The 25,558-nt window shown below is 32.4% G+C and overlaps 2 protein-coding genes across 6 annotated transcripts; one reads left to right on the forward strand and one right to left on the reverse strand.

The window, feature by feature from the left end:
- Positions 1–14,623: 14,623 nt before the first annotated feature.
- Positions 14,624–17,369, forward strand: LOC114311384 (heavy metal-associated isoprenylated plant protein 26). The gene is made up of 2 exons (XM_028257526.2): positions 14,624–15,124; positions 16,772–17,369. Exons 1-2 carry the CDS (start codon positions 15,044–15,046, stop codon positions 17,153–17,155), a joined length of 465 nt encoding a protein of 154 aa, XP_028113327.1. The 5' UTR covers positions 14,624–15,043; the 3' UTR covers positions 17,156–17,369.
- An 87-nt stretch (positions 17,370–17,456) lies between these two features.
- On the reverse strand, positions 17,457–24,957 carry LOC114311383 (basic leucine zipper 23). Of its 5 annotated transcripts, XR_014349940.1 has the most exons (5): positions 24,684–24,957; positions 23,476–24,416; positions 18,774–18,816; positions 18,194–18,330; positions 17,457–17,815 (listed from the first exon to the last, which is right to left on the reverse strand). XR_014349940.1 is itself a non-coding variant. In XM_028257524.2 (4 exons), exons 2-3 carry the CDS (start codon positions 24,278–24,280, stop codon positions 18,812–18,814), a joined length of 810 nt encoding a protein of 269 aa, XP_028113325.1. In that variant the 5' UTR covers positions 24,281–24,416; positions 24,684–24,957; the 3' UTR covers positions 18,099–18,330; positions 18,774–18,811. The 5 variants fall into 5 exon arrangements, 3 of the variants coding, with proteins under 3 accessions (XP_028113323.1, XP_028113325.1, XP_028113324.1); XR_003646474.2 differs by lacking the exon at positions 18,774–18,816; XM_028257524.2 differs by lacking the exon at positions 17,457–17,815 and having other exon boundaries at positions 18,099–18,330.
- Positions 24,958–25,558: the final 601 nt, after the last annotated feature.

The raw sequence follows: 25,558 nt of genomic DNA on the forward strand, positions 1-25,558 counted from the left end.
ATCTTGAGGACCCAGCTTCTATCAAGAATGAGGTTTGGCTCCATTTTGCAAATCTGTTTAAAGATGACTGGAAAATGAGGCCTACTCTGAAAGGTGAATTCAAAAGTGTCAGTCATAGTACCCACTTTCTCACTCTTGAAGCAGACTTCGCTGAAGAAGAAATTTGGGCAGCCGTAAATGATTGTAATGGGAACAAAGCTCCAGGACCAAATGGTTTTAATATGTTGTTTTTTCAGAAATTTTGGAAGGTGCTTAAAGGTGAGGTCCTCAACTTCATGCAAGAGTTTCATGCCAGTGGCAGATTAATCCCAGGTTTGAATAGCTCATTCATCACCCTTGTCCCTAAGAAGGAGAAAGCTCTATCACTATCTGACTTCAGACCTATTAGCCTTATTGGGTCCGTCTACAAAATTTTATCTAAAGTCCTAACAAATAGACTGAAGTTAGTTATGCCTTCGTTAATTGGTGACTCTCAATCTGCCTTTGTGGGAGGTAGAAATATTTTGGATGGGGTCCTGATTGCAAATGAAGTTGTAGACAGCTGGATCAAATCCAAGAAATCCGGATTGCTTTTTAAAATAGATTTTGAGAAGGCTTTTGACTCCATCAACTGGAATTTCCTCTTTTCAATGTTAGCAAATTTTGGCTTTGGTGTCAAGTGGATCTCTTGGATACAGGAGTGTGTCTCTACTGCTCGAATCTCTATCCTTGTAAATGGATCTCCAACAAAAGAATTCAATCCCCAAAAAGGGCTTAGGCAAGGGGACCCCTTATCTCCATTCTTATTCAATTTGGTTGTTGAGGCTTTAAATATCCTTCTTCAGAGAGCTATGGACCTAAGATTGATTAAAGGTGTATCCATGGGGGCAAATGATGAGGTGCATTTGACCCATCTTCAATTTGCAGATGATTCCCTCCTATTCTGTGATGCTGACCTGTCTGAGGTGCTAAACCTGAAAAGAATTCTTAGATGCTTTGAAGTGGCTTCTGGGCTTAAAATCAACTACCACAAAAGTGTGCTTTGTGGGATTGGCATCTCCGGTTCTGCCCTTCCTGAATTTGCTGGCCTCTTGAACTGCAAGACCCAAAATTTGCCAATCAAGTATTTAGGTCTGCCCTTGGGTGCAAACCCCAAAAGAAAGAATACTTAGAAACCTGTAGTTGATAAGGTGAAACTAAGGCTAGCCGGGTGGAAAAGGAAGCTACTATCTTTTGTAGGAAGATTAACCTTGGTGAAAGCAGTTTTATCAAGTATACCTGTATACTATTTATCATTATTCAAGCTTCCTGAGGGGATTGCCAAGGAGCTAGACAAAATTCAAGCCTCATTCTTATGGGGTGGGTCAGATCTGAAGCGTAAAATCCATTTAGTGAAATGGTCAGAGGTTACTAAGAGCATAAAGCAAGGTGGATTGGGTGTTAGAAGAATCAGAGATGTGAATTTGTGTCTACTCCTCAAATGGTGGTGGAGATTTGCTACTGAACCAGAGTCCCTCTGGTATAGGGTATTATGCAGCAAGTATCAGTTCCTTGGTGGGAAATGGTTTCCAGACCCAAGTTTAAACACCTCATCCTCCTATATTTGGAATGGCATAGAGACAGCAGGTGAGCATAATCAGTCTTTATCACTCTTCTTTGCCAACAACCTCCAACTAAAGGTAGGCAATGGTTGTCGTATAAGGTTTTGGTCTGACTCCTGGTGCGGTAATGTTTGCCTCAAAGAGGAATTCCCTAGGCTCTTCAGTTTGTTTTCACAACAGGAAAGTCTGCTAAAGGAATTTGTGGAAGTCTCTGGCACATCTAAGAACTGGTTATTCACATTTAGAAGGCCTCTATTTGTTTGGGAAAAGAATGAACTGCTCAGACTCTATGGCATTATAGGTTCAGTGCCCTCATTTCAGGCTGAGTCCCAGGATAGTGCAATTTGGAGAGCATCTAAGCCTGGGCAATCTCTGGTGTCCAACCTTTACAATCACACCTGCAGTGTTTATGGAGGTACGGATTGGTTCTATCATCTGGTGTGGATTAAATATCTCCCTCCTAAGGTGCAATTCTTCGGCTGGCTAGCTTGGAAGCACAAGATCAAAACCTCTGTTTTCCTACAGCGGATTGGAGTCTTGGACAGTTCTGCTTCTACACTTTGCGTGTTTTGTAAAGCCCATCAGGAATCTATCGAGCATGTTCTTATCCACTGCCCATCTGTTTGGAAAGTCTGGTCTGGTCTTCTACAATGGTGGGGTGTCTCTTGGGCTGCTCCTTATTCTGTCCATGGTCTGTTACTCTGGTGGTCAGGGCACTCCTGTAAGAAAGCTGAACAGCGAATTTGGCGTGCAATACCCCTGGTAACTCTCTGGTCGATCTGGAATCACAGAAACGACTGCTGCTTTAATGCATCTACTCATAAACTGCAAGATCTCCAAGACCTGATTCTCATTCGGCTGGCTCTCTGGATTAAGGCTGCTTCTATCAAGCTCCATTTCTCGGTTTCAGATTTTCTCTACAATATTTCAGGGGTGAGGCATGGTCTGCTACAGTCTTAACTGTCAATATTCCAGTGGCTTGCTGGGCTGGCTTTGTTACACTTCTTGCCTTTGTTTCTGAACAGAATCTGCTGGATTTGGCTTTCAATGGTGGGTTGTGGCTAGAATCATATGGTTTGATCTGATTAGTGGGTCATCATCAGTGGGTACCTCATCTGTCCTGTTACGCTTGCTGGTCTCTCTGCTTTTGTTGGGCTTTTTTGTTTCCTCCGTTGGTTTCTCACCAACTCTTCTCCTGCCGTTTTCTGTGTAATGGTAGCTGTTCTTTGAAGTGGTCCTCCCTTGGTGCTGTCTTCTGTTAGTCTTTGCTGGGCTCTTGCAGATTAAGTGGTGATAGCACTAGAGCTTATAGTCTGAGTTCTGTGGTGCTTAGTTCTGAAGTGAATTTCTGATATGCTGTGAAGTCTGGTTTCCCAGTCATGGTTTTGTATGGTTGCAGTCCATTTTGCTGTGTTGCTGCAGTGTAGTTCTGGGTTTGCTATGCATAGGAGTGTAGGTCTGTTTGGTCTGTTTATTTGATTTTCTGGTTTTGTTCTGTTTTGCTTGATCTGATCTCCTGACTCAACCAAACCAGCTTCAACTATCCAGAAAATTGACTACTTGCAAACAAACTATCCAGTATGCAGCTGCTAATCTGTTTTGTTCCGCTGGGTTGCTACAGCTATGATATACATAGATATGTTGGTCTGAAATCTGCCGTGTGTGTGTGGGCTGCTGCCTTCTTTTCGGACTGCTACTGGTGCAATCAGAGTTGATGGAAGTTTATTAGTGGAGTGCTATGTTGGTCTGTCAAGGTTCAAATATGCATTATTATTGGATATAGGTTCTAGTTTGTTATGCTTAGCTACTGATGCAATCACAATGGGAGCTTGCTGTTAGGCTGCTAACATGCTAACTGTTGAGATGACTATGGGAGCTTGCTGTTAGGCTTGGTTCTCCACCCTCAAATCTGGCTGTGTCTATGGATGTCAGATTGGTGTTTGAATGGTGAATGGTGATTGAACGGCAGAGTTTTTTGGTCCTAGTATGATTATGCTCAGTTCTGGTGCAACCACTGGTCTGCTATTGTTTGTTATGCTCAGCCACTGTTTTGGTGTTCTGTCTTTTGATCCAGCTTTGGCGTCCTTCTGTGGCCTTTTTGTTTTTGTTTGTTTTGTTTCGCTCTGTTTGATGGTTTCTCACCATCTTGGAGCCTCGAGTGTGTGCTAACAGATGATATGGTGTGCATTTAGGTGCCAACCTAGTTGGGATCCAAATGTTTCACTGTGATACTTTTTGCACCCTCTTCTTTATTGATGTAACTATCGTACTTGTTATGTTTTCCATCAATAAAACTTTCTTTTGCCAATCAAAAAAAATTATATATACACATAAAAATATTAAATTTATGTAGTTTTACTTTAAATTAGGATTGCACTTACAAGAAATACAAGAACAGTCGCTCTCCTCACAAGTGCAAAGCAAAATACTAAAAATATTATTCGTACTCTAAATTTTGTCAAAATCTCAAACTCTTAATGACATTGAGCAATTAGAGTGCAGCATTTACCAGGTTCTGCACTATCACATTCTCTAGTGTTATTACACCATTAATCTCTCTATTAGTTTTTGAGTTTTCTGTACTTAAAATTTTGTTCTTGTATTTAATATACTCTTAGCCACATAATTGTTTTTTAAGAATTTTATATTTCAATTTCTCAACATGTCATACAGTTAGAAATACATTAGTAAAGGGAAATAGAGAATTTACATACAGAAGAAATGAGAAATATGAGACTTGCAAATTTGCATGAAGTTAGTAACAAGAAATGGGTAAATAATCTAAAGCATGTAAATCTCTTTTGCATAAAAATAAATAAATAAAAAAGAAAACCCTGAAAAGTAGATGTAGATGTGTATGTGTTGTTGTTAAGCAGTGAGGAGGCCACAAATCAATGGACATGCTTTTATAGTGAAAGGCAAAAGCACAGCAGCTCAATCTCTTCTCTCTCTCATCTCTCTCTCTTTTGCACAGTATCAAAAGCTGAACACAGAGAGATCTTTGTTATTATATCACACGGCAATTGTCTCTTTTCTAGTTTACATTACATCTCTCAATCTCATCTCCTCCTGATGAATCCCTTGAATTCATGCTCGTCGAATAGTCATTCATTTTGACAGTGCACCACATTGCATTAATTCATGGGCCTCAACTACACAGTGCGTGAGTGGCCATGGTGGAGTCATGAGTCATGACCCCCCCCCCCCCCCAATTTGGACGGCACCAAATTTAACCATAGACTTTGTCTATATTGGGCAAAATAATTGTCCAATGTGTCACTCATTTCCACTTAACCTAAAAAATGGTCCACAGTAGTCTAGGAAAAATCGTTGTTATAGCCTCCTAATCTCTATATGTTTGTATGAAATTTCATATAAATGCGCAATCAATTATATAATGTATTCAAAAATAAATATATAATGTGAAATTTAAAAAAAAAAATGAATGAGATTACTAATTAATTTCACCGCTAATGATGTGGTAGTGAGTCCTACCCACTGCCGCATTGGGTCTTTTTTTGAAAAAAGTGGATTCAACATCATTTGTAATTGTTTTAAAATATTACTTTTAATGGTCTCTGTCATTGTCCAATTTAAAACATATAAATTAGATATTATTATCATTATTATTATTATATAGAATCATTCACCAAATTAAATGATTCGTTTAAATTGATAGATCCATGGTTTAAAGGGACAGATCCATGATTCTGTCAGATCATTTTATGTACATTGTATCACTTAAAAAAAATCAAGATTTTAGGGATTAAATATTTTTATTACGAAAAATATTGTCATTATATTTTTAGCAACAAAAATTAGATATTAGTGATAAATTATTATCTTTTTAAGATCAAATTTTATATCTTAAAAAATAAACCACTTTAAAACCAAATTATTTTGGCTCTAAAAGTCTATTTATTAGTGACATTTTTAAAATTTTATCGATAAAAGTCTTATTTTTCACTTTTTTGAGACCAAAATATTTGTTCTCTAAAACTCTTATATGTTGTAGTATATGTATGTGAATTTATTTGTATATTATTACACAATTGAAATTTATGTCATAGATTCATCAAATTATGAATATTTTTCTAAAGAGATCATCTATACATTCTTACTGGCTTATTAACTTATTTAGGTCACATTATCTTTCTATTTTTTTATACACATATTTTTTGTAATAAATAAAAAAAAAAAAACAATTTATAAGTGATACCTAAGACAATCTATATTTCAAAATTTTCATATCTCAAAATTCAAATAGAAGAAAACAAATTTAAGAATGGAAAATCGTTCATCATTTTTTCTAGCTGAATAGCATTTTTAATACACAATTAATATATATATATATATATAGAGAGAGAGAGAAGTGCCGGTGGGAGTGGAGAAGTAGAGGGGAAAGGCAAGCCACCATATGAGGAAAAGGGTGGGGGTCCATGGTGCTGGCCACCAAACCAGGGTCCCATTCCTTGCTTGGTCGGCTTATCTGCAAGGAATGCTGCAATCCAATCCACATGTGAAAACACCAAATCACTAATATATATATATATATATATACACATATATATGACACATCACACATCTCTATCTCTCCCCTGGTGTTTGGGATGTGAGTTAATTTTTGACTTTTTGATTATTTTAATCTGAGATTAAAAAATCTCGTTTACAAATTTTTTTTAATTTTTATGAAAAAATAATAAAATAATTATAGTTTGAATGTGATATTTTATCTTATTAATTTTTTAATATATTTTATTTTTTTTATGACTAAAATAACCAAACAAATCCAAATTCCAATCACAAGAACATAAAGATATGCATGCATGGAAAAAGTGTTTGGATGATTAATGAGATTAAATTTAAAACGCATAAATCAATCATAAAAAAACAAAACAAATGAATAGAATTTTTAATTAGTAAGTTTCATCAATAAATTTTGTGCAAGTACCCTCAAAGCACTAGTTCTGTTTTGTTTTTACAAAAATATTTTGAAGTTTTAACTTATGAATTTTAATAGTTCTAATATATATGTGAAACTCATCTGATATGATATTTTGATTTTTTTTATTTTTATTTTTTCCTCACTAAAAACTCAATGTATCATTGTTGTTGTTTTTAAAACCTTTTGGCAAAAGTGACGGACTTCCCCTACTGGTTTGTTTCTCTTCCCATCCCATGATACCTATGCCTGCCCCACTTTATTTATTTTATTTATTGGTTCCTTTGTTTGTACCATTATAGTTGACGTAAGAGTGAAGGTATCTTGGTACAAGTCCGATTTATCCGGATAGACGTTCGGCCGTAAAAATTAACGTTGAGATTAAAAAAAAAATTCATTGTCTGAGAGAACGTCTGATTCAACGGCTCATTGCAATATTTAATGAAGAATAAAAATTATTTTTATTTAATGAAATATTTAGTTCTCTCTCTATTTGATGATATCAGTTCGATGAAAGAGTTATAAAAAACATTTAAGGTATTTTTTATTAAATTTGAATCTAAGGTTGAAAATGTTTTTAGCAATCTCTATTTATACTATAAAAAATGTCTCGTAACTCAAATTTTGTAGCTCAAAAGTGGCTCAAATGGCCAAAACGACGTCGTTTTGGCCATTTTTATGTTGTTCTGTACTCAAAATGACGTCGTTTTGGCCATTTGAGCCACTTTTGAGTTACAAAATTTGAGCTACGTAACATTGTTGTTATACTATATATTAAGAAATGTTTGAGATTTATAATTTTAACAGTATAATTTATCCAATTAGGAGTTAGAATTGAGTTTGTACTAATAAATTTCTAAGTCGATACTGGTAAAATTATGAAACTTAAATGATGGGTCTTAATTATTTTCTTTCCATATATTACAAAAGTTGAAGTTTTGTAATTTTCTTGCCGAGTTTAGAATTTCTTTAAAATTGAGGCCATTTTGGGATGTAGAAAAAAAAAAAGTTAATTTATTAACTTATTTAAGTCATATCACTTCTATTTTTTTACATGTTTTTTTTCAAAAATAAAAAAAAAAATAAATCCAAAAAAGTCAGTAAATTAGGTTTTTCTTACTTTTCAGAACAAGGCTAATAGTCTAATTGAAAATGGCATTTCAAATTAGAATCACTGTTGTTATTGGCAATGATGCGCCATAGAATTTAGTTTGATTCCCTTGTTTAAATGTCATAATTTTATTTAATTGCGGTACAAAAATAAGAAGAAAATCAATATAATTTAATTTAATATATTTAATTTAATTTAATTTTTTTTTAGGTTACTCATAAAAAATGAAATGAAAAGTACAAAATAACTCAACAAATCCCAAATATAGCATTAGACAATGAGAATGAGCTCGAGCTCAAATAATAAAAACAGTCTTGTTAGGACCTCAGTGGGGGTGATCCCAGCACCCCCACTGTTTTGTGATTGGCTCAATTTTTTTTTTTTTATTTGCAAGTCACAATCTCTTACTTGGCTGTGATTTGCAGACAAAAAAAAATAAATAAATAAATAAAAAATTGAGTCAATCACAAAACAGTGGAGTGCTGGGCTAACTCATTTTCCTAATAAAAAAATGCATGGATGCAATCAAGCATTTTTTAAGCCGACTCATTTGAATTAATGACTTGAGGCAAAGTTGATCAGCACTCCAACTACCACAATGATTAGACATTTCCCCTAGCTAATCAAATTTTTTTTTGAGTCATTTTTTAAATCCTCAAATGTTTCTTTCAAACATATGCCGTGCTTTTTTTGGATATAAGTGATGTTATTTAAAGCATTTTCCATCCTAATTTTTCAACCTAGTTACTTTTATTGGGGGAGGGAGTCTCTGAATTGCTTGTGTCTGTGCGTCTCAATATGATAAAAATGATGCAATTTAAAGGAGGAAGAATCTTACCATATATTCATATACATATGGTTACTGTAATATATTCATATACATATGGTACTATAATAATATTTAAGGAGGAAGAATCTTACCATTTGAATGACACAAAATAAATAATAAATGTTTTATTTTTATTTTTATTTATTTAAATTACCCACGAATTGTGTGTTCCAATTGTTAATATATATATATATATATATAAGTGCAATTTGACATTTTTAGATATAGAGATGTAGATATGTAGGAACATTGAACCTCTTTACTCTACCCACCTTTTTGTTTTGTTTTGTTTTTTGTTTTCTTGTATTTGCATTACATGTCTGATATTCACATGCAACAGAGGCCAATCATCTTTGCCTTTTTTTTTGTCTTTTGACTCTTCAGGCCAAGTTTCCAAGAAGCTTGCTTTCAACCCCAAAGTCACTGCTGGTTCAATTCACCAATGCCTGTACGCTCATCATTCATCCTTTTCCATTACTCATGAGAGAAAGGGAAAGAGAGAATATTTCCATTTTTATTTTATTTTTTTGGTTTCTTTCTAGGAGGTTGGAAATTTCATCATACATTCATTGTCTTGACAAAGTTCCCATCAAGCATGGGGGACATGACCAAAACAAATAAGTCATCCATAAGCGTAGGCCAGTCAACCGTTTAGATTTAATCTCGAGTTTGATAACAAAGGTTTGAATCGATTAATGTGATAAAATTTGAGTTCGATTGATTCAATTGTTATTGAATCGGATTTAGACAAATCAAATCTAATCAAATTATAAATATGAGGAGAACTATTTTAAACTGTACAAAAAAGTTTGAATCGATTAATCTGATAAAATTTAAATTCAGTTGATTCAATTGTTATTGGATCAGATTTAGACAAATCAAATCTGATCCAATTATAAATATGAGGAGAGTCAAATTAAACTGTACAATCATAATCCACCAAAATATATATATATATATATATATTAACATCAATACAAGAAAGAGTCCATTATGAGAGAAAATAAACCCAATGTAACAAGAAAATGAATGATGGGATAGAAACAATTAATCTATTAAATCTGTGATGCAAAATTATGGTATAGAGAATCATGACAGAAGAAGTAAGATTAAGAAGATGTTTTATATAAATATAAACAAGGAAAAAAATGGGCCTGAGTTTAAGCTGGGCTTGACAACTTTACCTATTAGCTGGGCTTGGGCTTTTATATAAGATTCGGGCCAACCAACAGCATTTTGAACTCTGCACTTCTAAAATCAGGACTTCTCTTAAATCATGGGCACATTTGCATGAAAGGCCCAAAGGTGAGGTGAGGAAAGTTCTAAAAAACACAAAGCAAAAAACATAGACCTCCATTAAATTATTATTTTTACATTAAATTAAACTAATGGTAACCCGTGCTATATGCACGGGACTTTATGAATAAAATTTAAAAAAATCATTATAAATATGTAATAATAATTTAATATTTTGTCTTGTGATATACATGAAATTTATAAGTTAATTTTTATATTTATAACTTTTAAATTATTAGTTTTAAACAATTAAAAATATATATATCTATTTAGTACAATTTTGATAATTTGTAATAATAAAAAAAATTAAATCTAATTAAATGAGGTTACATGAGTTATGATACGCCTTTTCTTATTATGAAAATATATAAATTTAAAAATTAAATTAAGACAAATATACAATTTTATTATTAAATGTGAAGTGAAGTGATATTTAACAATAATTGATATGATATTTTTATTATTAATCCAATAATTTAAGTTACATTTCTTTTAGTTTTAAATTCATAACTAAAATAAAATATGAATATAATACGCTCACAGATTTCTAGTTTTTAAGAATAAGAATGTTTTAAAACATTTCCAACCTTTCATCATTTTCTTTTAATTTTACTTATCTAATTTGATTTTAAATTTGAATAAAAAATTTGATTTCATATGAATTACTTTAACTTTTTCATTAAATTTTTATCATTTTTTAAAAGAATTTTCATTCTTATCTCAATTTTCTTTTCTTTTCATCAATTTTTATGAAAAAAAACAATAATTTCCAACGCTTCATCTTTTTAAATTTTTATCAAATTATAATTCGATAAAAAAAATATTAAGGGTTGAAAATTCTCTTAATTGGAATTATAGTGAAATAACATCTTGAAATAATGAAAGTTTGAGTATGTGATTGGTTGAAATGCATAATTTGATTAATTCTCATCTCATATTTGTATAAAAATTGACAGTTATGACCATATCATTATAAGTCAGATTATGTAAAAAAAATTGAGGTGCAAATGTTTTTCATTTTTAAATATCCTATTGATGTTTCAATTTAAAAAATTAAAAAGTATAAAAAAAAATATATTGAGTTTTTTTGGAGATAAAAGAAATCATCTAACTCCTCTATATATTATTTTAAGATGGACTATTTTAACCACATAAAAAAATAGAAATTATATTTGAAGATTATCTCTATATATTATGCTATTATATACAAATATAACAGTAGCAAATTAATTAATATATATGAAAAGTTATACTAATTTTTCATTTTCAATTAATTGAATTATGATTAACAAACTAACAAATAGCAGTAATGGTATAATAAGATAGAAAAATGATAAAAATAAAAAACACAATGATATTTAAAAGTTTTAAATTTATCAAATTATACAAAAATCTAATGTTATAGTACAATCTTGAATTCCCAATAAATTTTCACATTTTTTATAAAATAAAATAACAATAAAATAAAAAATTTGATACTCATTTTTTTACTTCAATTTTACTGTTTTCATTGGAAAAAAAAAAACAAAAATTCGATCAAAATCCTTGGTACAGAATGGGCATAGATACTTCGATTGCAACCATCATCACCAATAATTCTTCTCCACAATGTAAACCTGTAAACAAACACATAAATTTTACTAAAATCGAAACAGAAACCAAAACCAAACCAACAACATAAAAAGAGAATTACACAAGAAAAAAATAAAATTAAAAAATAAATAAATTTATGAAGTGGTAAGATATTACCCCCAACAACATAGACCTTGCCCTACCTAATCCGTTAGCTTTTCACCCTGTACCCGCGAAGTTATCTCTGTATATATATGTTATTATATACAAATATAGCGGTAACAAATTAATTAATATATATGAAAAGTTATACTAAGTTTTTATTTTCAATTAATTGAATTATGATTAACAAACTAACAAATAACAGTAATGGTATAATAAGATAGAAAGAGGATAAAAATAAAAAAACACAATGATATTTAAAAGTTTTAAATTTACCTAGTTACACAAAAATCTAATGTTATAGTACAATCTTGAATTCCCAATAAATTTTCACATTTTCTATAAAATAAAATGATAATAAAAATAAAAATTAAAAAAATTGATACCCATTTTTTTACTTTATTTTTACGGTTTTCATTAAAAAAAAACAAAATTTGATCAAAATTCTTGGTACACAATGGGCATAGATACTTCGATTGCAACCATCATCACCAATAATTCTTATCTACAATGTAAACCTATAAACAAACACATAAATCTCACTAAAACCGAAATCGAAACCAAAACCAAAACCAAAACCAAACCAACAAAAAAAAAAGAGAATTACACAAGAAAAAAATAAAATTAAAAAACAAATAAATTTATAGAGTAGTAAGATATTATCCCCCAACAACATAGACCTTGCCCTATTTAATCCGTCAACTTTTCACCCAGTCCAGTACCCGCGAGATGACTAATCAGATTATTATTTATATAAGATTTGAAAATTAATTAATTTGTCTCATTAACTTATTTAAAATTTTGATAGATATACATCAAGAAATAAAAAATAAAAAATAGATAACTACAATCCAAATTAGATATAGTTATATCTTTTTGGGATCTATATCTAACTTCTTATCTTCTTTATTTGTGTGTGGTTTATATTTGTTTTGTTTTGTTTTCTTCAATTTATTTAAGATGGAATTGTGGGTTTCTATTTTTTTCAATTTAATTTATTTATGTTTTTTTAATTTAATTTAATACTTATCTTCTTTATTATTATTTAGGTAAGTTATGATGTGAGTTAGATATGTAATAAACATGTGAGTTTTATTGATTTAAAGTATGATGGTATGAGATATTTTCAAATTAGATTTGTTTAGATAAATTTTAAAGATTTTTAAAATTTAAAATTGGATATGAAGAGGTAAAAGAAAGATTTTAACTAAACAAATAAAAATTATAAGGGTCCAGCTTGTCTCAAGTTGAGATCAAGACTGGATCCGTCCAGTTCGGCCATGGGGCTCATTTTCTGGGCCCGTTTTGATAATCCGAACTGTATGTGTAGAACTCGTCGAGTACTACATGTTTGTAAAAAATCACGTTGATCGGATATCAATAGCTATGTGATCAAATCAATTTTGTATAAAAAAAATAGACGGTGAAAAAATAAACGGTTGATAAAAAACTGTTTTGTTCACATAGCTATCGATATTCGATCAGCGTGATTTTTTACAGACATATAGTACTCGATGAGTTCTACACATTGAACGGTTCGGTTTATCAAAACGGGACCCGTGGTGGGCCCCCACGGGCCCAACAGCACTGTCCAGTCCGATCTTGGACTGGACCGGACCAAAGCCACTGCCAAATTATAATCATTAATTTTATCTGTTTATATATCTGATTTTTAATTTTTTTTTGGTTATGTTATAATATAATATATAAGATATAGATAGATATCCACAATTCTCATGAAAAATATTATCTGATTTTTTGAGAGAGCGAAAAGGAAGACAAGTTTTAATATTTTCTTTTAGAAATCAATGGCAGAAATTAGAACAGAGAGATTATTAAATATTTTTGTTATCTTTCTATTTGAAATCCATAAATTAAGGGATAACTATTATTTTCAAAATAATTAAATATGTATGAGAGAAGGTGAAAAGGGGAAATAATTATTATTTCAAAAATAATTAAATAGATATGGGAGAAGTCAAAAAGGTTTGAGAGAAGTCATTAAGTGCTGAGATTTTTTTTTTTAAATGAAAAAATCAAAAAATTAAAATTGAAATATTGAAACTCTCACAATTCTTGTGAGTTGAAATCTCTTTCTCCTTATATAATATACTAGCATATCACCCATGCTATGCACGAATTGTGTTTATAATTATTTATTTATGTGAATTGCGATTTTTAAATGTCTTTTTTTTTAAATGTCTTCTTTTTTTTCTTTTCTATATTATATTAAAGTTTAATATTTGATAATAATCATATGTGTTAGACTTTTCAAGGAATTAAATATTTTTTTATTATATTATATTAAAGTTTAATATTTTAATAATAATCATATGTGTTGGACTTTTTAAGAATTTTTTTTTATGCTTATTCTTAATGCATTAAAGTGTTATTATGAAGGATAATAATCATATGTGTTAGAACTTTTCAAAGAATTCATATGTGTTGGATTTTAAAGAATTTTTTTTATGCTTGTTCTTAATGCATTAAAATGTTATTATGAGGGTAAGACTTGGGGGTTGGGAGAAGTTAATAAATGCTAAGATTTTTTTTTTAAATCAAAAAATCAAGAAATTTAGATTAAGAGATTGGAACTCCCACAAGACTTGAGATTAAAAATCTCCTTTTACTTAATATATAATATAAATAGATATAAACACAACTAAAATATAGTGCCAAAAAATTGGCCATTGAACCATGTGCTATAAACAATTTTCCAACATCAACAGTTTACGATGATTATATAAAATTAGTGACAAGATCTAATTTAATCTAATCTAATCTAAACTTTATAAGAGTCTGAAAAATCAATTGATTAATCTCAAAAAAGAAAAAAGAGAAAAAAAGGCAGTCGATAGCAAGGTGTTCGGAAAGCCGAATTGTAAGAATTATTTTTAGAATCAAGCACTTAGAGAGTTCATGAAAAAAATTAGTGTAATGTAACAATGATACTGGTGACATAGTATCACCAACATATATGTGAAAAATTAACTCTTATTTTTTAAAAACTCGAAAGATAAATGATAAAAAATTATTAAACAGTGGGTGTTCCTACCCAAAAAACTTTAAACCAAATTAGGAGATGGATAGATGGATACCTTATCATTACCCACCCCAGTCCCCACCTCACTCCGATCTGTCTGGTCGGTGCATAGATAGATTACCCATGCAAAGTAAAATACACTCGATACTCTCGTCCCCATCTCTTCTCTTGTATGCCATCCATCGGATTTCTAACACGTGTCCCCCCATAACACCAGACAAAGGGTGAGATACAAAATCAGACGACCCAGATTAAAAAACAGAAGACTAGACACTCATAGCGAGCTGTTTATAAGAGGGACTTCACAGCGAACAAAATTATCCGTCACTTTCAAGCTTAAAACCAAAGAAATACACAGAAGAAGAGTAGTGTTGTTTGTATATATATATATATATATATAGAGAGAGAGAGAGAGAGAGAGAGATATCATATTATTATAGTTGTGCAACAACTTTGTATACAATTTCTGGGGTGGGTTATATCATCAGAGTGATTAGCAGTGAGTAAAATGGGTGCTCTGGATCATCTCTCAAATATCTTTGATTGTTCCGGAGGGAGTTCCAAACTCAAAAGACGCAAGCAATTGCAGGTACCCCCCTCCTACTTTTCATGCATCCTCTTCTTTAATATCTCTGTTTTTGTGTTTGATTTCTAACTTTTTATATTTTAAGATTAATTACATCAAAGATTTCGTTTTAACTATTAAAGTTAATTTTGTAACTCGTATGTTTCGATTCCTCAACTATGGCTCATTTTGGGAACACAGTTATAAGTGGCGTTTTGGCTTATTGCTCAAACGTTTGAAGTAGCTTTTTTGGCCATAAATTGATTTCGGATTGTGGTCGTAAGCCAAAAGGGAAATTACGAAATTACCCTCCATAGGTGGAAAATGACACGATGAAAATGTGTAATTTTTCAATTGGATAGGGATAGTTTAGTTATTTTATTATGATTTGACATCATAAATAAATATTAATAAAAAAAATCAAAAGTAATTTTTTACCAACTTCTCAAATTATTTGTCTAAAAAAGGGATGGTTTGTGATGATCTAAATAAGTGTATTTTTTGATTTTTTAAGAAATATGAGTTGAGTTTAAAGTGATGTGATAGAGAAGTGATGTAACTTAAATAAGATGATATGACTTAAATAAGATAGTAAATTTTTGAGTTTTTAACCTTTTTTTTAATATATCCCAAATCTTCTCAAAATAAACTTATAAATTCAGTCATTTGAAAAGAAATTTAAAAAAAAAAGTTAAAAAAATAGGTGTAAAGTGCAGGTGAAATGCATTTATTCACATTTCAAATCTTTTTTTGAAATTCATTACGCGATAGTTCCAACTTCCAATCCCAGCGATGATATCAAAAATAATTTCAGAAAAATCATCTTAAAGTAGTGGCTGTTTGATTTTAGAAACAGTTATTGTACAACACTTTAATTGCACTCTCCACTCACTCTAGAATTTGTAATCACTGTTGGGAGTTCATTATCACATCAGGATCTGACAGTACTTTACTAGCAAAACGACAGTACTTTTGTCGCCTTTTGACTTTCATATCCAATTTTTTGCAAGGCTATTGTAGTCATTTCACTCATCTTTTTCCATTTCGAATCGTATCTGGACCGTCCACCTGGCGGGATCTTCCAGAAACCTCCGGTTTTGTCGGGTCGGTGGGCCCAAACCTCTTTCTGGATCCTGCTGAACTGTGTTCCCCTCTCACTAACATACAGAGTGTATCATCAACCCCTGGAAATTGCCCCTACATCTTTACAATACATTCATTACCCAATAGCATTATGCCACACTAACTCACAAACATACATAGGGTTGTTTTGGGAAGTTGGTAAAAAGTTGGCTTTTAGCTTTTTACCAAGTTTTTTGGCTTTTTTGGAAGTGATTTGGGAAGTTGGTAAAAAGCTGGCTTTTTGCTTTTTAGTTTAATATTTATTTATGGTGTCAAATCAAACTAAAATGACCAAAATACCCTTACCCAACATAAGAGAGTTATTTTTTTATTTATTTTTCATAGGCCCTAATTTGTAATTTTAGGGCTGCGTTTTTAACACTTGCCAAATGACTTTTTTGGCTTTTTTGGCAGCCACGTTTTTGGACATTTTGTCCAAAAACGTGACTTTTTACCATGTTCCCAAAATGGCACATATATGCATTATTATGTGATCGATTTTTTTTCCCTACTTGAATTTCATAACAAGTTGTGATGGTGTGATATCAGACGGTGGAGATAAAGGTGAGGATAGACTGCGAAGGATGCGAGAGGAAGGTGAAGAAAGCAGTGGAAGAAATGAAAGGAGTGAAATCGGTGGAGGTGGACCCCAAACAGAGCAAGCTCACCGTGGTCGGATATGTGGAACCGGCCAAGGTGGTGGCTCGGGTGGCCCATCGGACGGGCAAGAAGGCCGAGCTCTGGCCTTATGTCCCCTACGATGTGGTGGCCCATCCTTACGCGCCAGGTGTGTACGACAAGAAGGCCCCACCTGGGTACGTGCGGAACGTGGAGGACCCACAGATAGCTCAGCTCGCACGAGCCAGCTCTACTGAAGTTCGCTACACCACTGCCTTCAGTGATGAAAACCCTGCTGCTTGTGTTGTCATGTGATGTGTTTGTGTCATTTCCATGCACAAAAAGTGTGGTGATTTTGAACTGTGATATGTCTTCTTTTGAAGATTGTGTGAATCAATTGGTAATTTTACTTTTACTTTCATTGCATTCGCCTTTTTTCAAAGAACCAACCTAGGAGAGCATCTCTAGCAATATTTAAAGTGTAATGTTTGACTATAATTGTGTTATTACAAAAGACTTGGCTTGTCTCCTCTCCTGTCTAAATAATTGATCAGAGGTGCTTTTGGCCTCACTATGAGCCGACCACAAGTCAAGATTTGAAACACAAAAAGAGAAATAGCAAAGCAATACATTGAATACTTTTTACTAGATTAAGAATGAGAAGGCTGAGTACATAAGCCACTGGAGCTTCATGAAATACCAAAAAGTTGATCTCTCCCTGCAAGTCCTACTATGGAACCATTAAGCATTCTACTGTATGAAAAATTTATGCCAACTCAAAAATGGCTAATGTTGATCCTTACGTAAAAAATATGAGAGCAGCTCTAAAGCCCAACAGCAGGGTAGAGAAAGATAACTAAACTAGGACACAAAATTATGACATTATGGGAAGATGGACTTTGAACTTCAGCAAAACTAGCTATATCTCCACCTGATTAGCTTCTCTTCAACTAGCCGTTGCTGCACGATTACCTCCTGATAGAATAAATACAATAATAATCAGTTAAAAAAAGAAGAAGCAAACTATGACAAGTCAAGTCCTCAAATTGCATCCAATTTATTGTTTACAAAAATGTAAATGCTAGTACTTCATCATGTCTCCATTTCAGCATTTAACAATGTCACGACCCCAATCTGTCCCTAAAGGTTAGAGAGGTGACCGGCCAGTAATCATAGATTACCTAAGGCCTCTGAACAAATCTGAAATATATTTTTTACTATTGGGGTCTAAATCGGAAGCAAAACAGAAATGTCATCGTCCATTGAACAGTGCATTCATGATATAACAAACAAATATTTATAGTTACATACACACATTAAATAGATTACATCAAAAGCAAGCATTCATATTACCAAAATTCTAAATTAAATGATTACACAAAACTATTTTCCAAAGGAGGCAACGGGGGCCTTCGCTCGGGTGGCATTTCCAAAGGCTTCACAAAAGTTGTTGAAAGCAAAACTCTAAGCTTGATCTCCCAAATGCTCACCTGCATATATAAGGGAGGGGGGTGAGCCAAAACCCAGTGAATAGCAATATAGTAAGGTGGTTAATGAATAAACACCACGAAAATTTTCATTAAAACCAAATACAAACTCATTTCGAAATAGAATAATTTTCATATGTTAACAAAACATTACTTGCATACATTTATATAGTGATGGGCATTCCCGTAACTTGGCAGATAATCCACAGTAGGTAGCAAAGAGCTCAGTTAATACAGAAGTTATTGGCATGATTCCCTATAACTAGCAGAAGTTATTGGCATGATTCCCAATAACTAGCAGAATTCAAGATATCATCGCATTACTAGATACGAAAGTGTATGGTGTTCATTCATAACAAAAAAATAATATACTTTCTTAAACATATCATATGTTTGCATTTCGAATCATAGCTTTAAGAACATAACTTTACTATACTACTACTCACAAATGGCCCCGGAAGCAAGGGTGAAACTTCTTCAAAGCTTAACCTACACAAAACAAGGACAAGCATTGAAATTCAATTCAACTTGCAAGTCTTAATCTGAATTCAAGTGTTCTAATCATGTCTATTGTTTTCTAATCCTCTTTTCTAAATTTTTCAAGGCTTAGCTATGACTTAATTTGTTTGCCTCTAGATTAGTGAAAGTATTCTAAGTGGCTTAATGCCTTCTTAGTTCTTATTCACATTGATTAATCCCTTAAACTCAAGTGTTGATTGTGGCATTAAAGTACCTAGATTATTTGTATAAACATGACAAATTGAGTGTCTTAAACTTGGTTAGATGTTTCCCTAATTTCTCTTAAGTGTTTAATGCTAATCTTTTCTACATGTGAATCACGTACAAAGCATGTGCCAAAGACGTACTTTGGATAGCCCTAAATGTTCAGGACTTATATTAATGTTTCCTAATCTTTCTAAGCTCAATTCAATTATTAATCGTGTGCTAAATATGCATATTGAAAAGCCGTAGGTATCCTAAAACAATTTCATATGTTTTTCATTGAAAATACCATGTTTACATATTTAAGGTTTAAGGAATAGCAAGAAATGAAAGGAAACTAAGTTAGGTAGGAAATGGCATGAAACGGTTAAAGAGAAAATGAACAGCTTTCACTAATTTGAGTATATCTATTTGTGTACTTAGAACTTGGGTGTGAGACTATCACCATTGGAAACTAGATTTCCGGGGCTTGAATTTAGACTCAAGAATTGCTTAAAACGAAGTCCGAATGAGAGAAATATGCCCATTTAAAGTCGGACTAAAACGGGTTGTCGCACGTGCGGGGACGGGTCCGCACGTGCGGAAAGTGCTGTTCCAGAACCCCTGTTTTGGTCCGAAAATCTCACTTTTTTCTTATCTATTTCCCTTTCTTTTAAGGGTTCCAAAATATGATTTTAATCTCATAAAACTTCTAAAATTTTTATGAAATCATCATCCTTTTCAAGGCATCAATCTTAAAATATAATTAGGTCTCGTTTGGCATGTGCTTGTTTTAGTCTAAAAATCAAAAAGTTATTAAAAAAATCAAAAAGCCTATTATCTATACCAAAAAGTCAAAGAGTTCCTTTATTCTTTACTTTTTGCACATCTTTTCGTAAAAAACAAAAAATCGTTCCAAACATACTAGGCTTTGTTTGGTAGAGCTTTGGAACTTTAATTCCACCCCTTGGTTTGCACGTGATGTTTGCTTACAGTTTTCATAAATTGATTCCACACCCACTTTTCAAAACACATCTACATGGTCATCCCCTCGGACGTTCCCCGGACGTCCGGCTAGTTGACCGGAACAGTGTTTGTGTCTTTTTTTTTTTTTGCACCTGTTATTTTTATTCTTTAAATAAAAAATATTTAGAATTTTTTTTTAAAGTTTTTTATGAGTTTTAAATATAATTTTGGGTTGTGTGTTTGGTTAAATTTTTGAATCAAATATCATATGTCACATCACTCAATTCAAAACTCATAACCAAACAAATTTTTCACACTCAAATCATAATTCTAAAACTCACAAACTCAAAATACAACTCTATTCTCAAATCATAATTCTAAAGCTCTACTAAACGCAACCTTAGTTTTTTTTTACCTCATATTTAGCCAAAAAGTTACTAAACAAGGCCTTAGGTCTCGTTTGGCAAGTAGCTATTTTAGCCTAAAAGCCAAAAAGTTACTAAAAAAATCAAAAGCCTATAACTTATACCAAAAAAATCAAAAGCGTATAACTTATACCAAAAAGTCAAAGATTCTCTTTTCTCTCTAGTTTTTGCACATCTTTTGGTAAAAAACTAAAAAGTCACTCCAAAAATATTAGTTTTTTGTACCTCATATTTTAGCCAAAAAGTCAAAAAGTTACTAATTCAAGATACAAAGATCAAAACATATGTTTTTTTTAAGGAATTCATGAGTTCTATTTCTTCTATTCAAACTCTCACTTCTACCCTTTCAAAACATGAATCAAGTCATCAAAACTCTTAGAAATCATCTAGATACATGAAGATAAAGCCTCGAAGGCATCAAAAATATCAAAACCTAGATGAAATTAGCATGAATCAAAGGCACTTAGCTTGTTCTTCATCCTACCCCTTTCTTTTCCATTTTCTTCCTCCATAACTTTGTTTCTAACTCAAACTAATCTTAATTTCTTCTTAATCTTGAATAATAGGAAGCTTTTCTACAAAGATTAAGTTAGGAATCTTACCTTGGAACACTTTTTAGGTTGAATTTATTGAAATTCTTGAGCCCTCCCTCTTCTTTCTCTTCTTTCTTCTCCCTTTTCTCTCTCGTTCTCTCTTTCTCTCTGTCGATTCTCTTTTCTGCAGGTCGTTCTCCTATTTGTTTGATTAGAACAAGAGATTTTATCTGGTGTGGTGGGCCACAACCTATACAAGGTTACAAGGTTCATTAATTTACTAATCTTGATTACTTAGCTTAACTAATCTAGGTTAGGACTAACTAATTGAGGTTTATACTTAATCTTACTTAACCTAATTAATCCCAATTAAGGTTTCACTAATCATTCTTAATTAACACTAATCCCGATTAGTAAATTTTTTATAAAATGAAATGATCGAGCACATTAGGTCAAGATCATTAAGCTCCTCAATTAATACTAGGGCTCATGTTATGATTCTCAACTTAGGTCTCAAGTCTTCCCCTAACTCTTTAGTAATATATATATATATATATATATCTATTTCTAAACTTGAATTATTTTATTAAAACATATTTCTATTTCTACTTTGTCTTAAGTTTATTAATTGCTCATGCATATCCCCTATGTTATATGGACCCTTCAAAATAAATTAAATATCTATGTCGGACACCCGACACACGGGCAAGGGTGAGGGATATGTGTCCGATACTTTCCATTGGACTGTTCTCATATATTTGTATTTAACACCATCTTACATGTATCATTTGTTGTGTATTTGCTATAAAACACATTCTTGACGTTGTATGTTACATATGGTACCATTTTATCTCACATAATAGATTAAAAATATAAAAATGTAACTTTTTTTGCCGAGTCCTCATACTCTTAAATTTCAGATTTGATGAGTCCAACCTCTGGATATGCACCTACACCTGACACCCGTATCCAAGTCCATGTAACATAGCATATCCCCACATTTGACCATTCTTTCTTCAAAGCTTTCTAACTATTTATTTCTACATACATATATTTTTATATTAAATATTCCACATACTAAAATTGTTCGTTTTACTTAAGATATTCAAGGATGATTATTAATAAGGCAATGGCACGTGGTATTCATTGGAGTGTCACAAACAATTTCCCACTATCTTGCAACTATCTTAAAATTGTCAAAATTTTGCCAGGTGACAATATCAAATGGACCAAAACAAGGCCTCTCTCCATACAAGAGGGTTAAGTGAAGAGTATAGATGCAGTACTAATCTTTCTTATAGATTAATTTGAAGAATGTCTTGACCTTGTCATCCATTCTTTCAAGAAAAATAATGTAAATGCTCTATCTGGGCTCTATCCGGGCTACGCTTCACTTTCTATTCATTCTTTCCTCTTAAACAGACCAAACCCAACCTTGAGATTCAAACAAGACAACACCACCAACCACTCCAGTTGCCTTGGCTTCAAGGTTCTCATGCAAAAGAGGCTACATCATGCTAGGTTAATGCTTTCTGCTATAGATTGGATAACAAACTAATTTAATTAAATATTTTTTTAGCTAGTAAACTTTACCTCCCTGACACACACAATCTTCAATAACAGGAGGCAAATATACACATTTTAACTATTAATGCAGAATGCAAGTAAAAGATTCTTAGATAAACCAAGTGAAAAATTGTTAAAAATCTCATATCACAGCCATCCATCTACAAATATTAAATTTCTCCAATATCAGTAACCAAAAACAAAAATGGGGCCTATGTGAAAAATAATTGAAAATGACCATACAAACCAGATTATACATGAAAGAAAGGAGTTGGAAGGAACATAAGTTATGTTGGGATTGAAGGTAAAAAGTCTCTTCTGCTTATGATACAATACTGCCCGTTTCTACTTTGTTCAAAACAGGACTACTTGCTTCTAATTTTAATTTGTTCTAGTTTTGTCCACCAACAAGAGAACCATCAGCCAACACCTCACAAAGCAGAACGAGATAATGTAGATATCAATCTAGAAATAATAGCAAACTATGGCATCACAAACACATGCTCAAGTGATAAAAGATATGCATCATATAATATACATAATGAATCTCATATAACAACATGAAGGAACCACTCAATTTGACCAATAATATTACTAGTAACTATTCACTTAATATTTCCAATACTGTGGAGAGTCTTTGATAAAATCATCACCACTACACGGTCATCGTAGCCACAAAAAAATATGAGTCCTCTAAATCTATATTAAATCACTCCATGAGCCATTTGCATTGCCCCAGCATTTCGAAGCAGAAAAAAATCATGATTTAAGATCATCAACAGGGAGAAATATAAAAAATCAAACAAGGTTCTAGTTAGGAGCCCGATATTTTAAAGAAAATCAAGCATTGTGCTTGGTAATAAGCACTGATTACCAACTAGAAAAGTAGTATATATTTGTTAAAGGTACAAAACATGAACCAAAAATATAAAATGGCAAAGAAATCAAAGTTTTACCTTTTCTATTTTTTGCACCAGAAGAATTGACTGTAGAAGCTACATTCCCAAGTCCACAACTGGGGAACTCCTTCAATCCAGCATTCTGGTTCCCCAAACATTGCAGATTCTCAAATTCACACCCACTGAAGTCTTGACCACTTAAAAGCGCACCTTCCCCACGTTTTCCTTCAATCCCTTGATCTGGATGAATGCAGTTAACCCAATCATCACACTGCATATTACACGGATTCATCAGATATACACCAGGCAAGTTTGGAGTAGCCATGTTTTGATACATATCACCACTCTTGGCAGACTTCTGATAAGGAAAAGATCCGATCTCCCCTTCTATCCTCCCTCGGATGTCCACAAGCAAACACTTGAGCCTTGCATTCTCAGCCTTCAACGCAGCTTGACCCTGTAATCTCTTCATCAACTGCTGATTCAATGCCCTCAATCTCACAACCTCATCCTCTAAGGATGCAGCACGAGCCTTCTTCTTCTCGCGATACTTGCGAACTGCTTCGCGATTACCCAATGGGCGTTTCTTTGATTTCTTTCCTGAGGACTCTGATGTATCATTAGCAGAAACCTTATCATCTTCAGGTGTGGCAGACTGAATTTTGGTGTGCATATGAAAGCAAGTGTGTGTGTGAGCGCAATCTGGGCCTGGTAGGTTGCAAGTGTGGGTATGAGTGCAGGCATGTGTATCCATGAGTAACTCATTGAAAAACATGTCCATAGAACAACTGTCTGGAAGATCACCGATGTTCGAACTTGAGAATATTTCTTTGTTTGAGAAATCAAGCTCGCCATCGTCCATAGTAATAAACGAAACTAGAACCTACCAGAAGAGTGATAAATATTTGTTCTTTTACCTCTACCCAGATAAATGTAGACACTCAATTTCTTGACAGGCCTTAGAGATTTCAAGTTGGGTGTTGAAAAACACCACAACCCTAGAATAAACAAAAAGAACAAAACACACAAAAATCAGAACTTTGAATGCATACCCAGATCCAATGCTGTGTTTTGAAGCAAATTAAACTAAACTGATTGATCAGAGAACAAGGCAGACTAGATACACAAATCCTTATCAAGCATAAGCTACGTAAACACTCTAATTCAAATCAAATTGCTCACCACCCGAATTACTCAATACTATCACAGATTGAAAATTGATGGAATTTGAATTCGAAAAAAACAAAAAAAAACAAAAGACTTACATAGGAACCCTAGAACGAAGCAAGCCGTGCAAAGATTTGAATTCAAATCGCGGTTATGTAGGACCTGTTGGCTGAGTTTGTGATCATGATTTTGGGTTCTGAGACCCTAGAAACCCAGAGGCAGAGTCGAGAGAGAGAGAGAGATTATACGGAAGAAAAGAAATCCTAGAGACCAAAAGGGTTGAAAGATGGCAACATTTTAATGGAGGAAAAAATGGACGAAGAGGAGCCATAGGTTCAGAGACTCCCAAGATTCAAACAGGGCCTCTTCCTCAATTTATAGGTTTCGGGGGGAGTGATGTGTAAATATTAAAAAATTCCAAAATATAGAATGGGCTAAATTACACTCACCTCCCCTGAGGTTTATAAAAATAAAATTAGCTCCTCATTTTTTTAAGATAATTACATTAGTCTTCTTTAAGGTTTTAATTCACATACTAATCATATTATTTTTTATCAATAATTCATTAGTTTTATAAATAAAAAAATGATACTGTTATCTTTTTTCACTAAAATATATATTTATTTTTGTTTATTTCAATATCTACTCATTATTTGTATAAATTTTAATTATTTTAATTTTACTTAAAAAAGTCAATATAATTATATAAAAAATATTAAACTAATTATTTTTTTTAAACCTCAAGAAATGTAAGTATAATTTATCATGCTTAATAATGTCCGTCTATTGGACTTAGGATGGTACGAAGCACTATTGACTTTTAGCTGTCAATGGCATGGAATTGGGATAATAAGGCTACGAAGATAGGTTAATGATGCGAGTCCATCAAACTTAGGATGGTCTGGAGCTCTGTTGGTTTTTAGTCATCGAATGCTTGAAATTGGGATAGTGGTTGTGTAGGGCATAGTAGCTA

Source organism: Camellia sinensis, chromosome 2 (assembly GCF_055761805.1).
Source record: "Camellia sinensis isolate YWXY chromosome 2, ASM5576180v1, whole genome shotgun sequence".
NCBI lineage: Eukaryota > Viridiplantae > Streptophyta > Magnoliopsida > Ericales > Theaceae > Camellia > Camellia sinensis.

Coding starts and splice junctions, on each gene's coding strand:
- LOC114311384 (XM_028257526.2), top strand. CDS start 15,044: ATGGGTGCTCTGGATCATCTCTCAAATATCTTTGATTGTTCCGGAGGG. Junction 15,125..16,771: donor AAAGACGCAAGCAATTGCAG/GTACCCCCCTCC, acceptor GTGTGATATCAG/ACGGTGGAGATAAAGGTGAG.
- LOC114311383 (XM_028257522.2), bottom strand. CDS start 24,280: ATGGACGATGGCGAGCTTGATTTCTCAAACAAAGAAATATTCTCAAGT. Junction 17,816..23,475: donor TGGTGCAAAAAATAGAAAAG/GTAAAACTTTGA, acceptor TTATTCTATCAG/GAGGTAATCGTGCAGCAACG.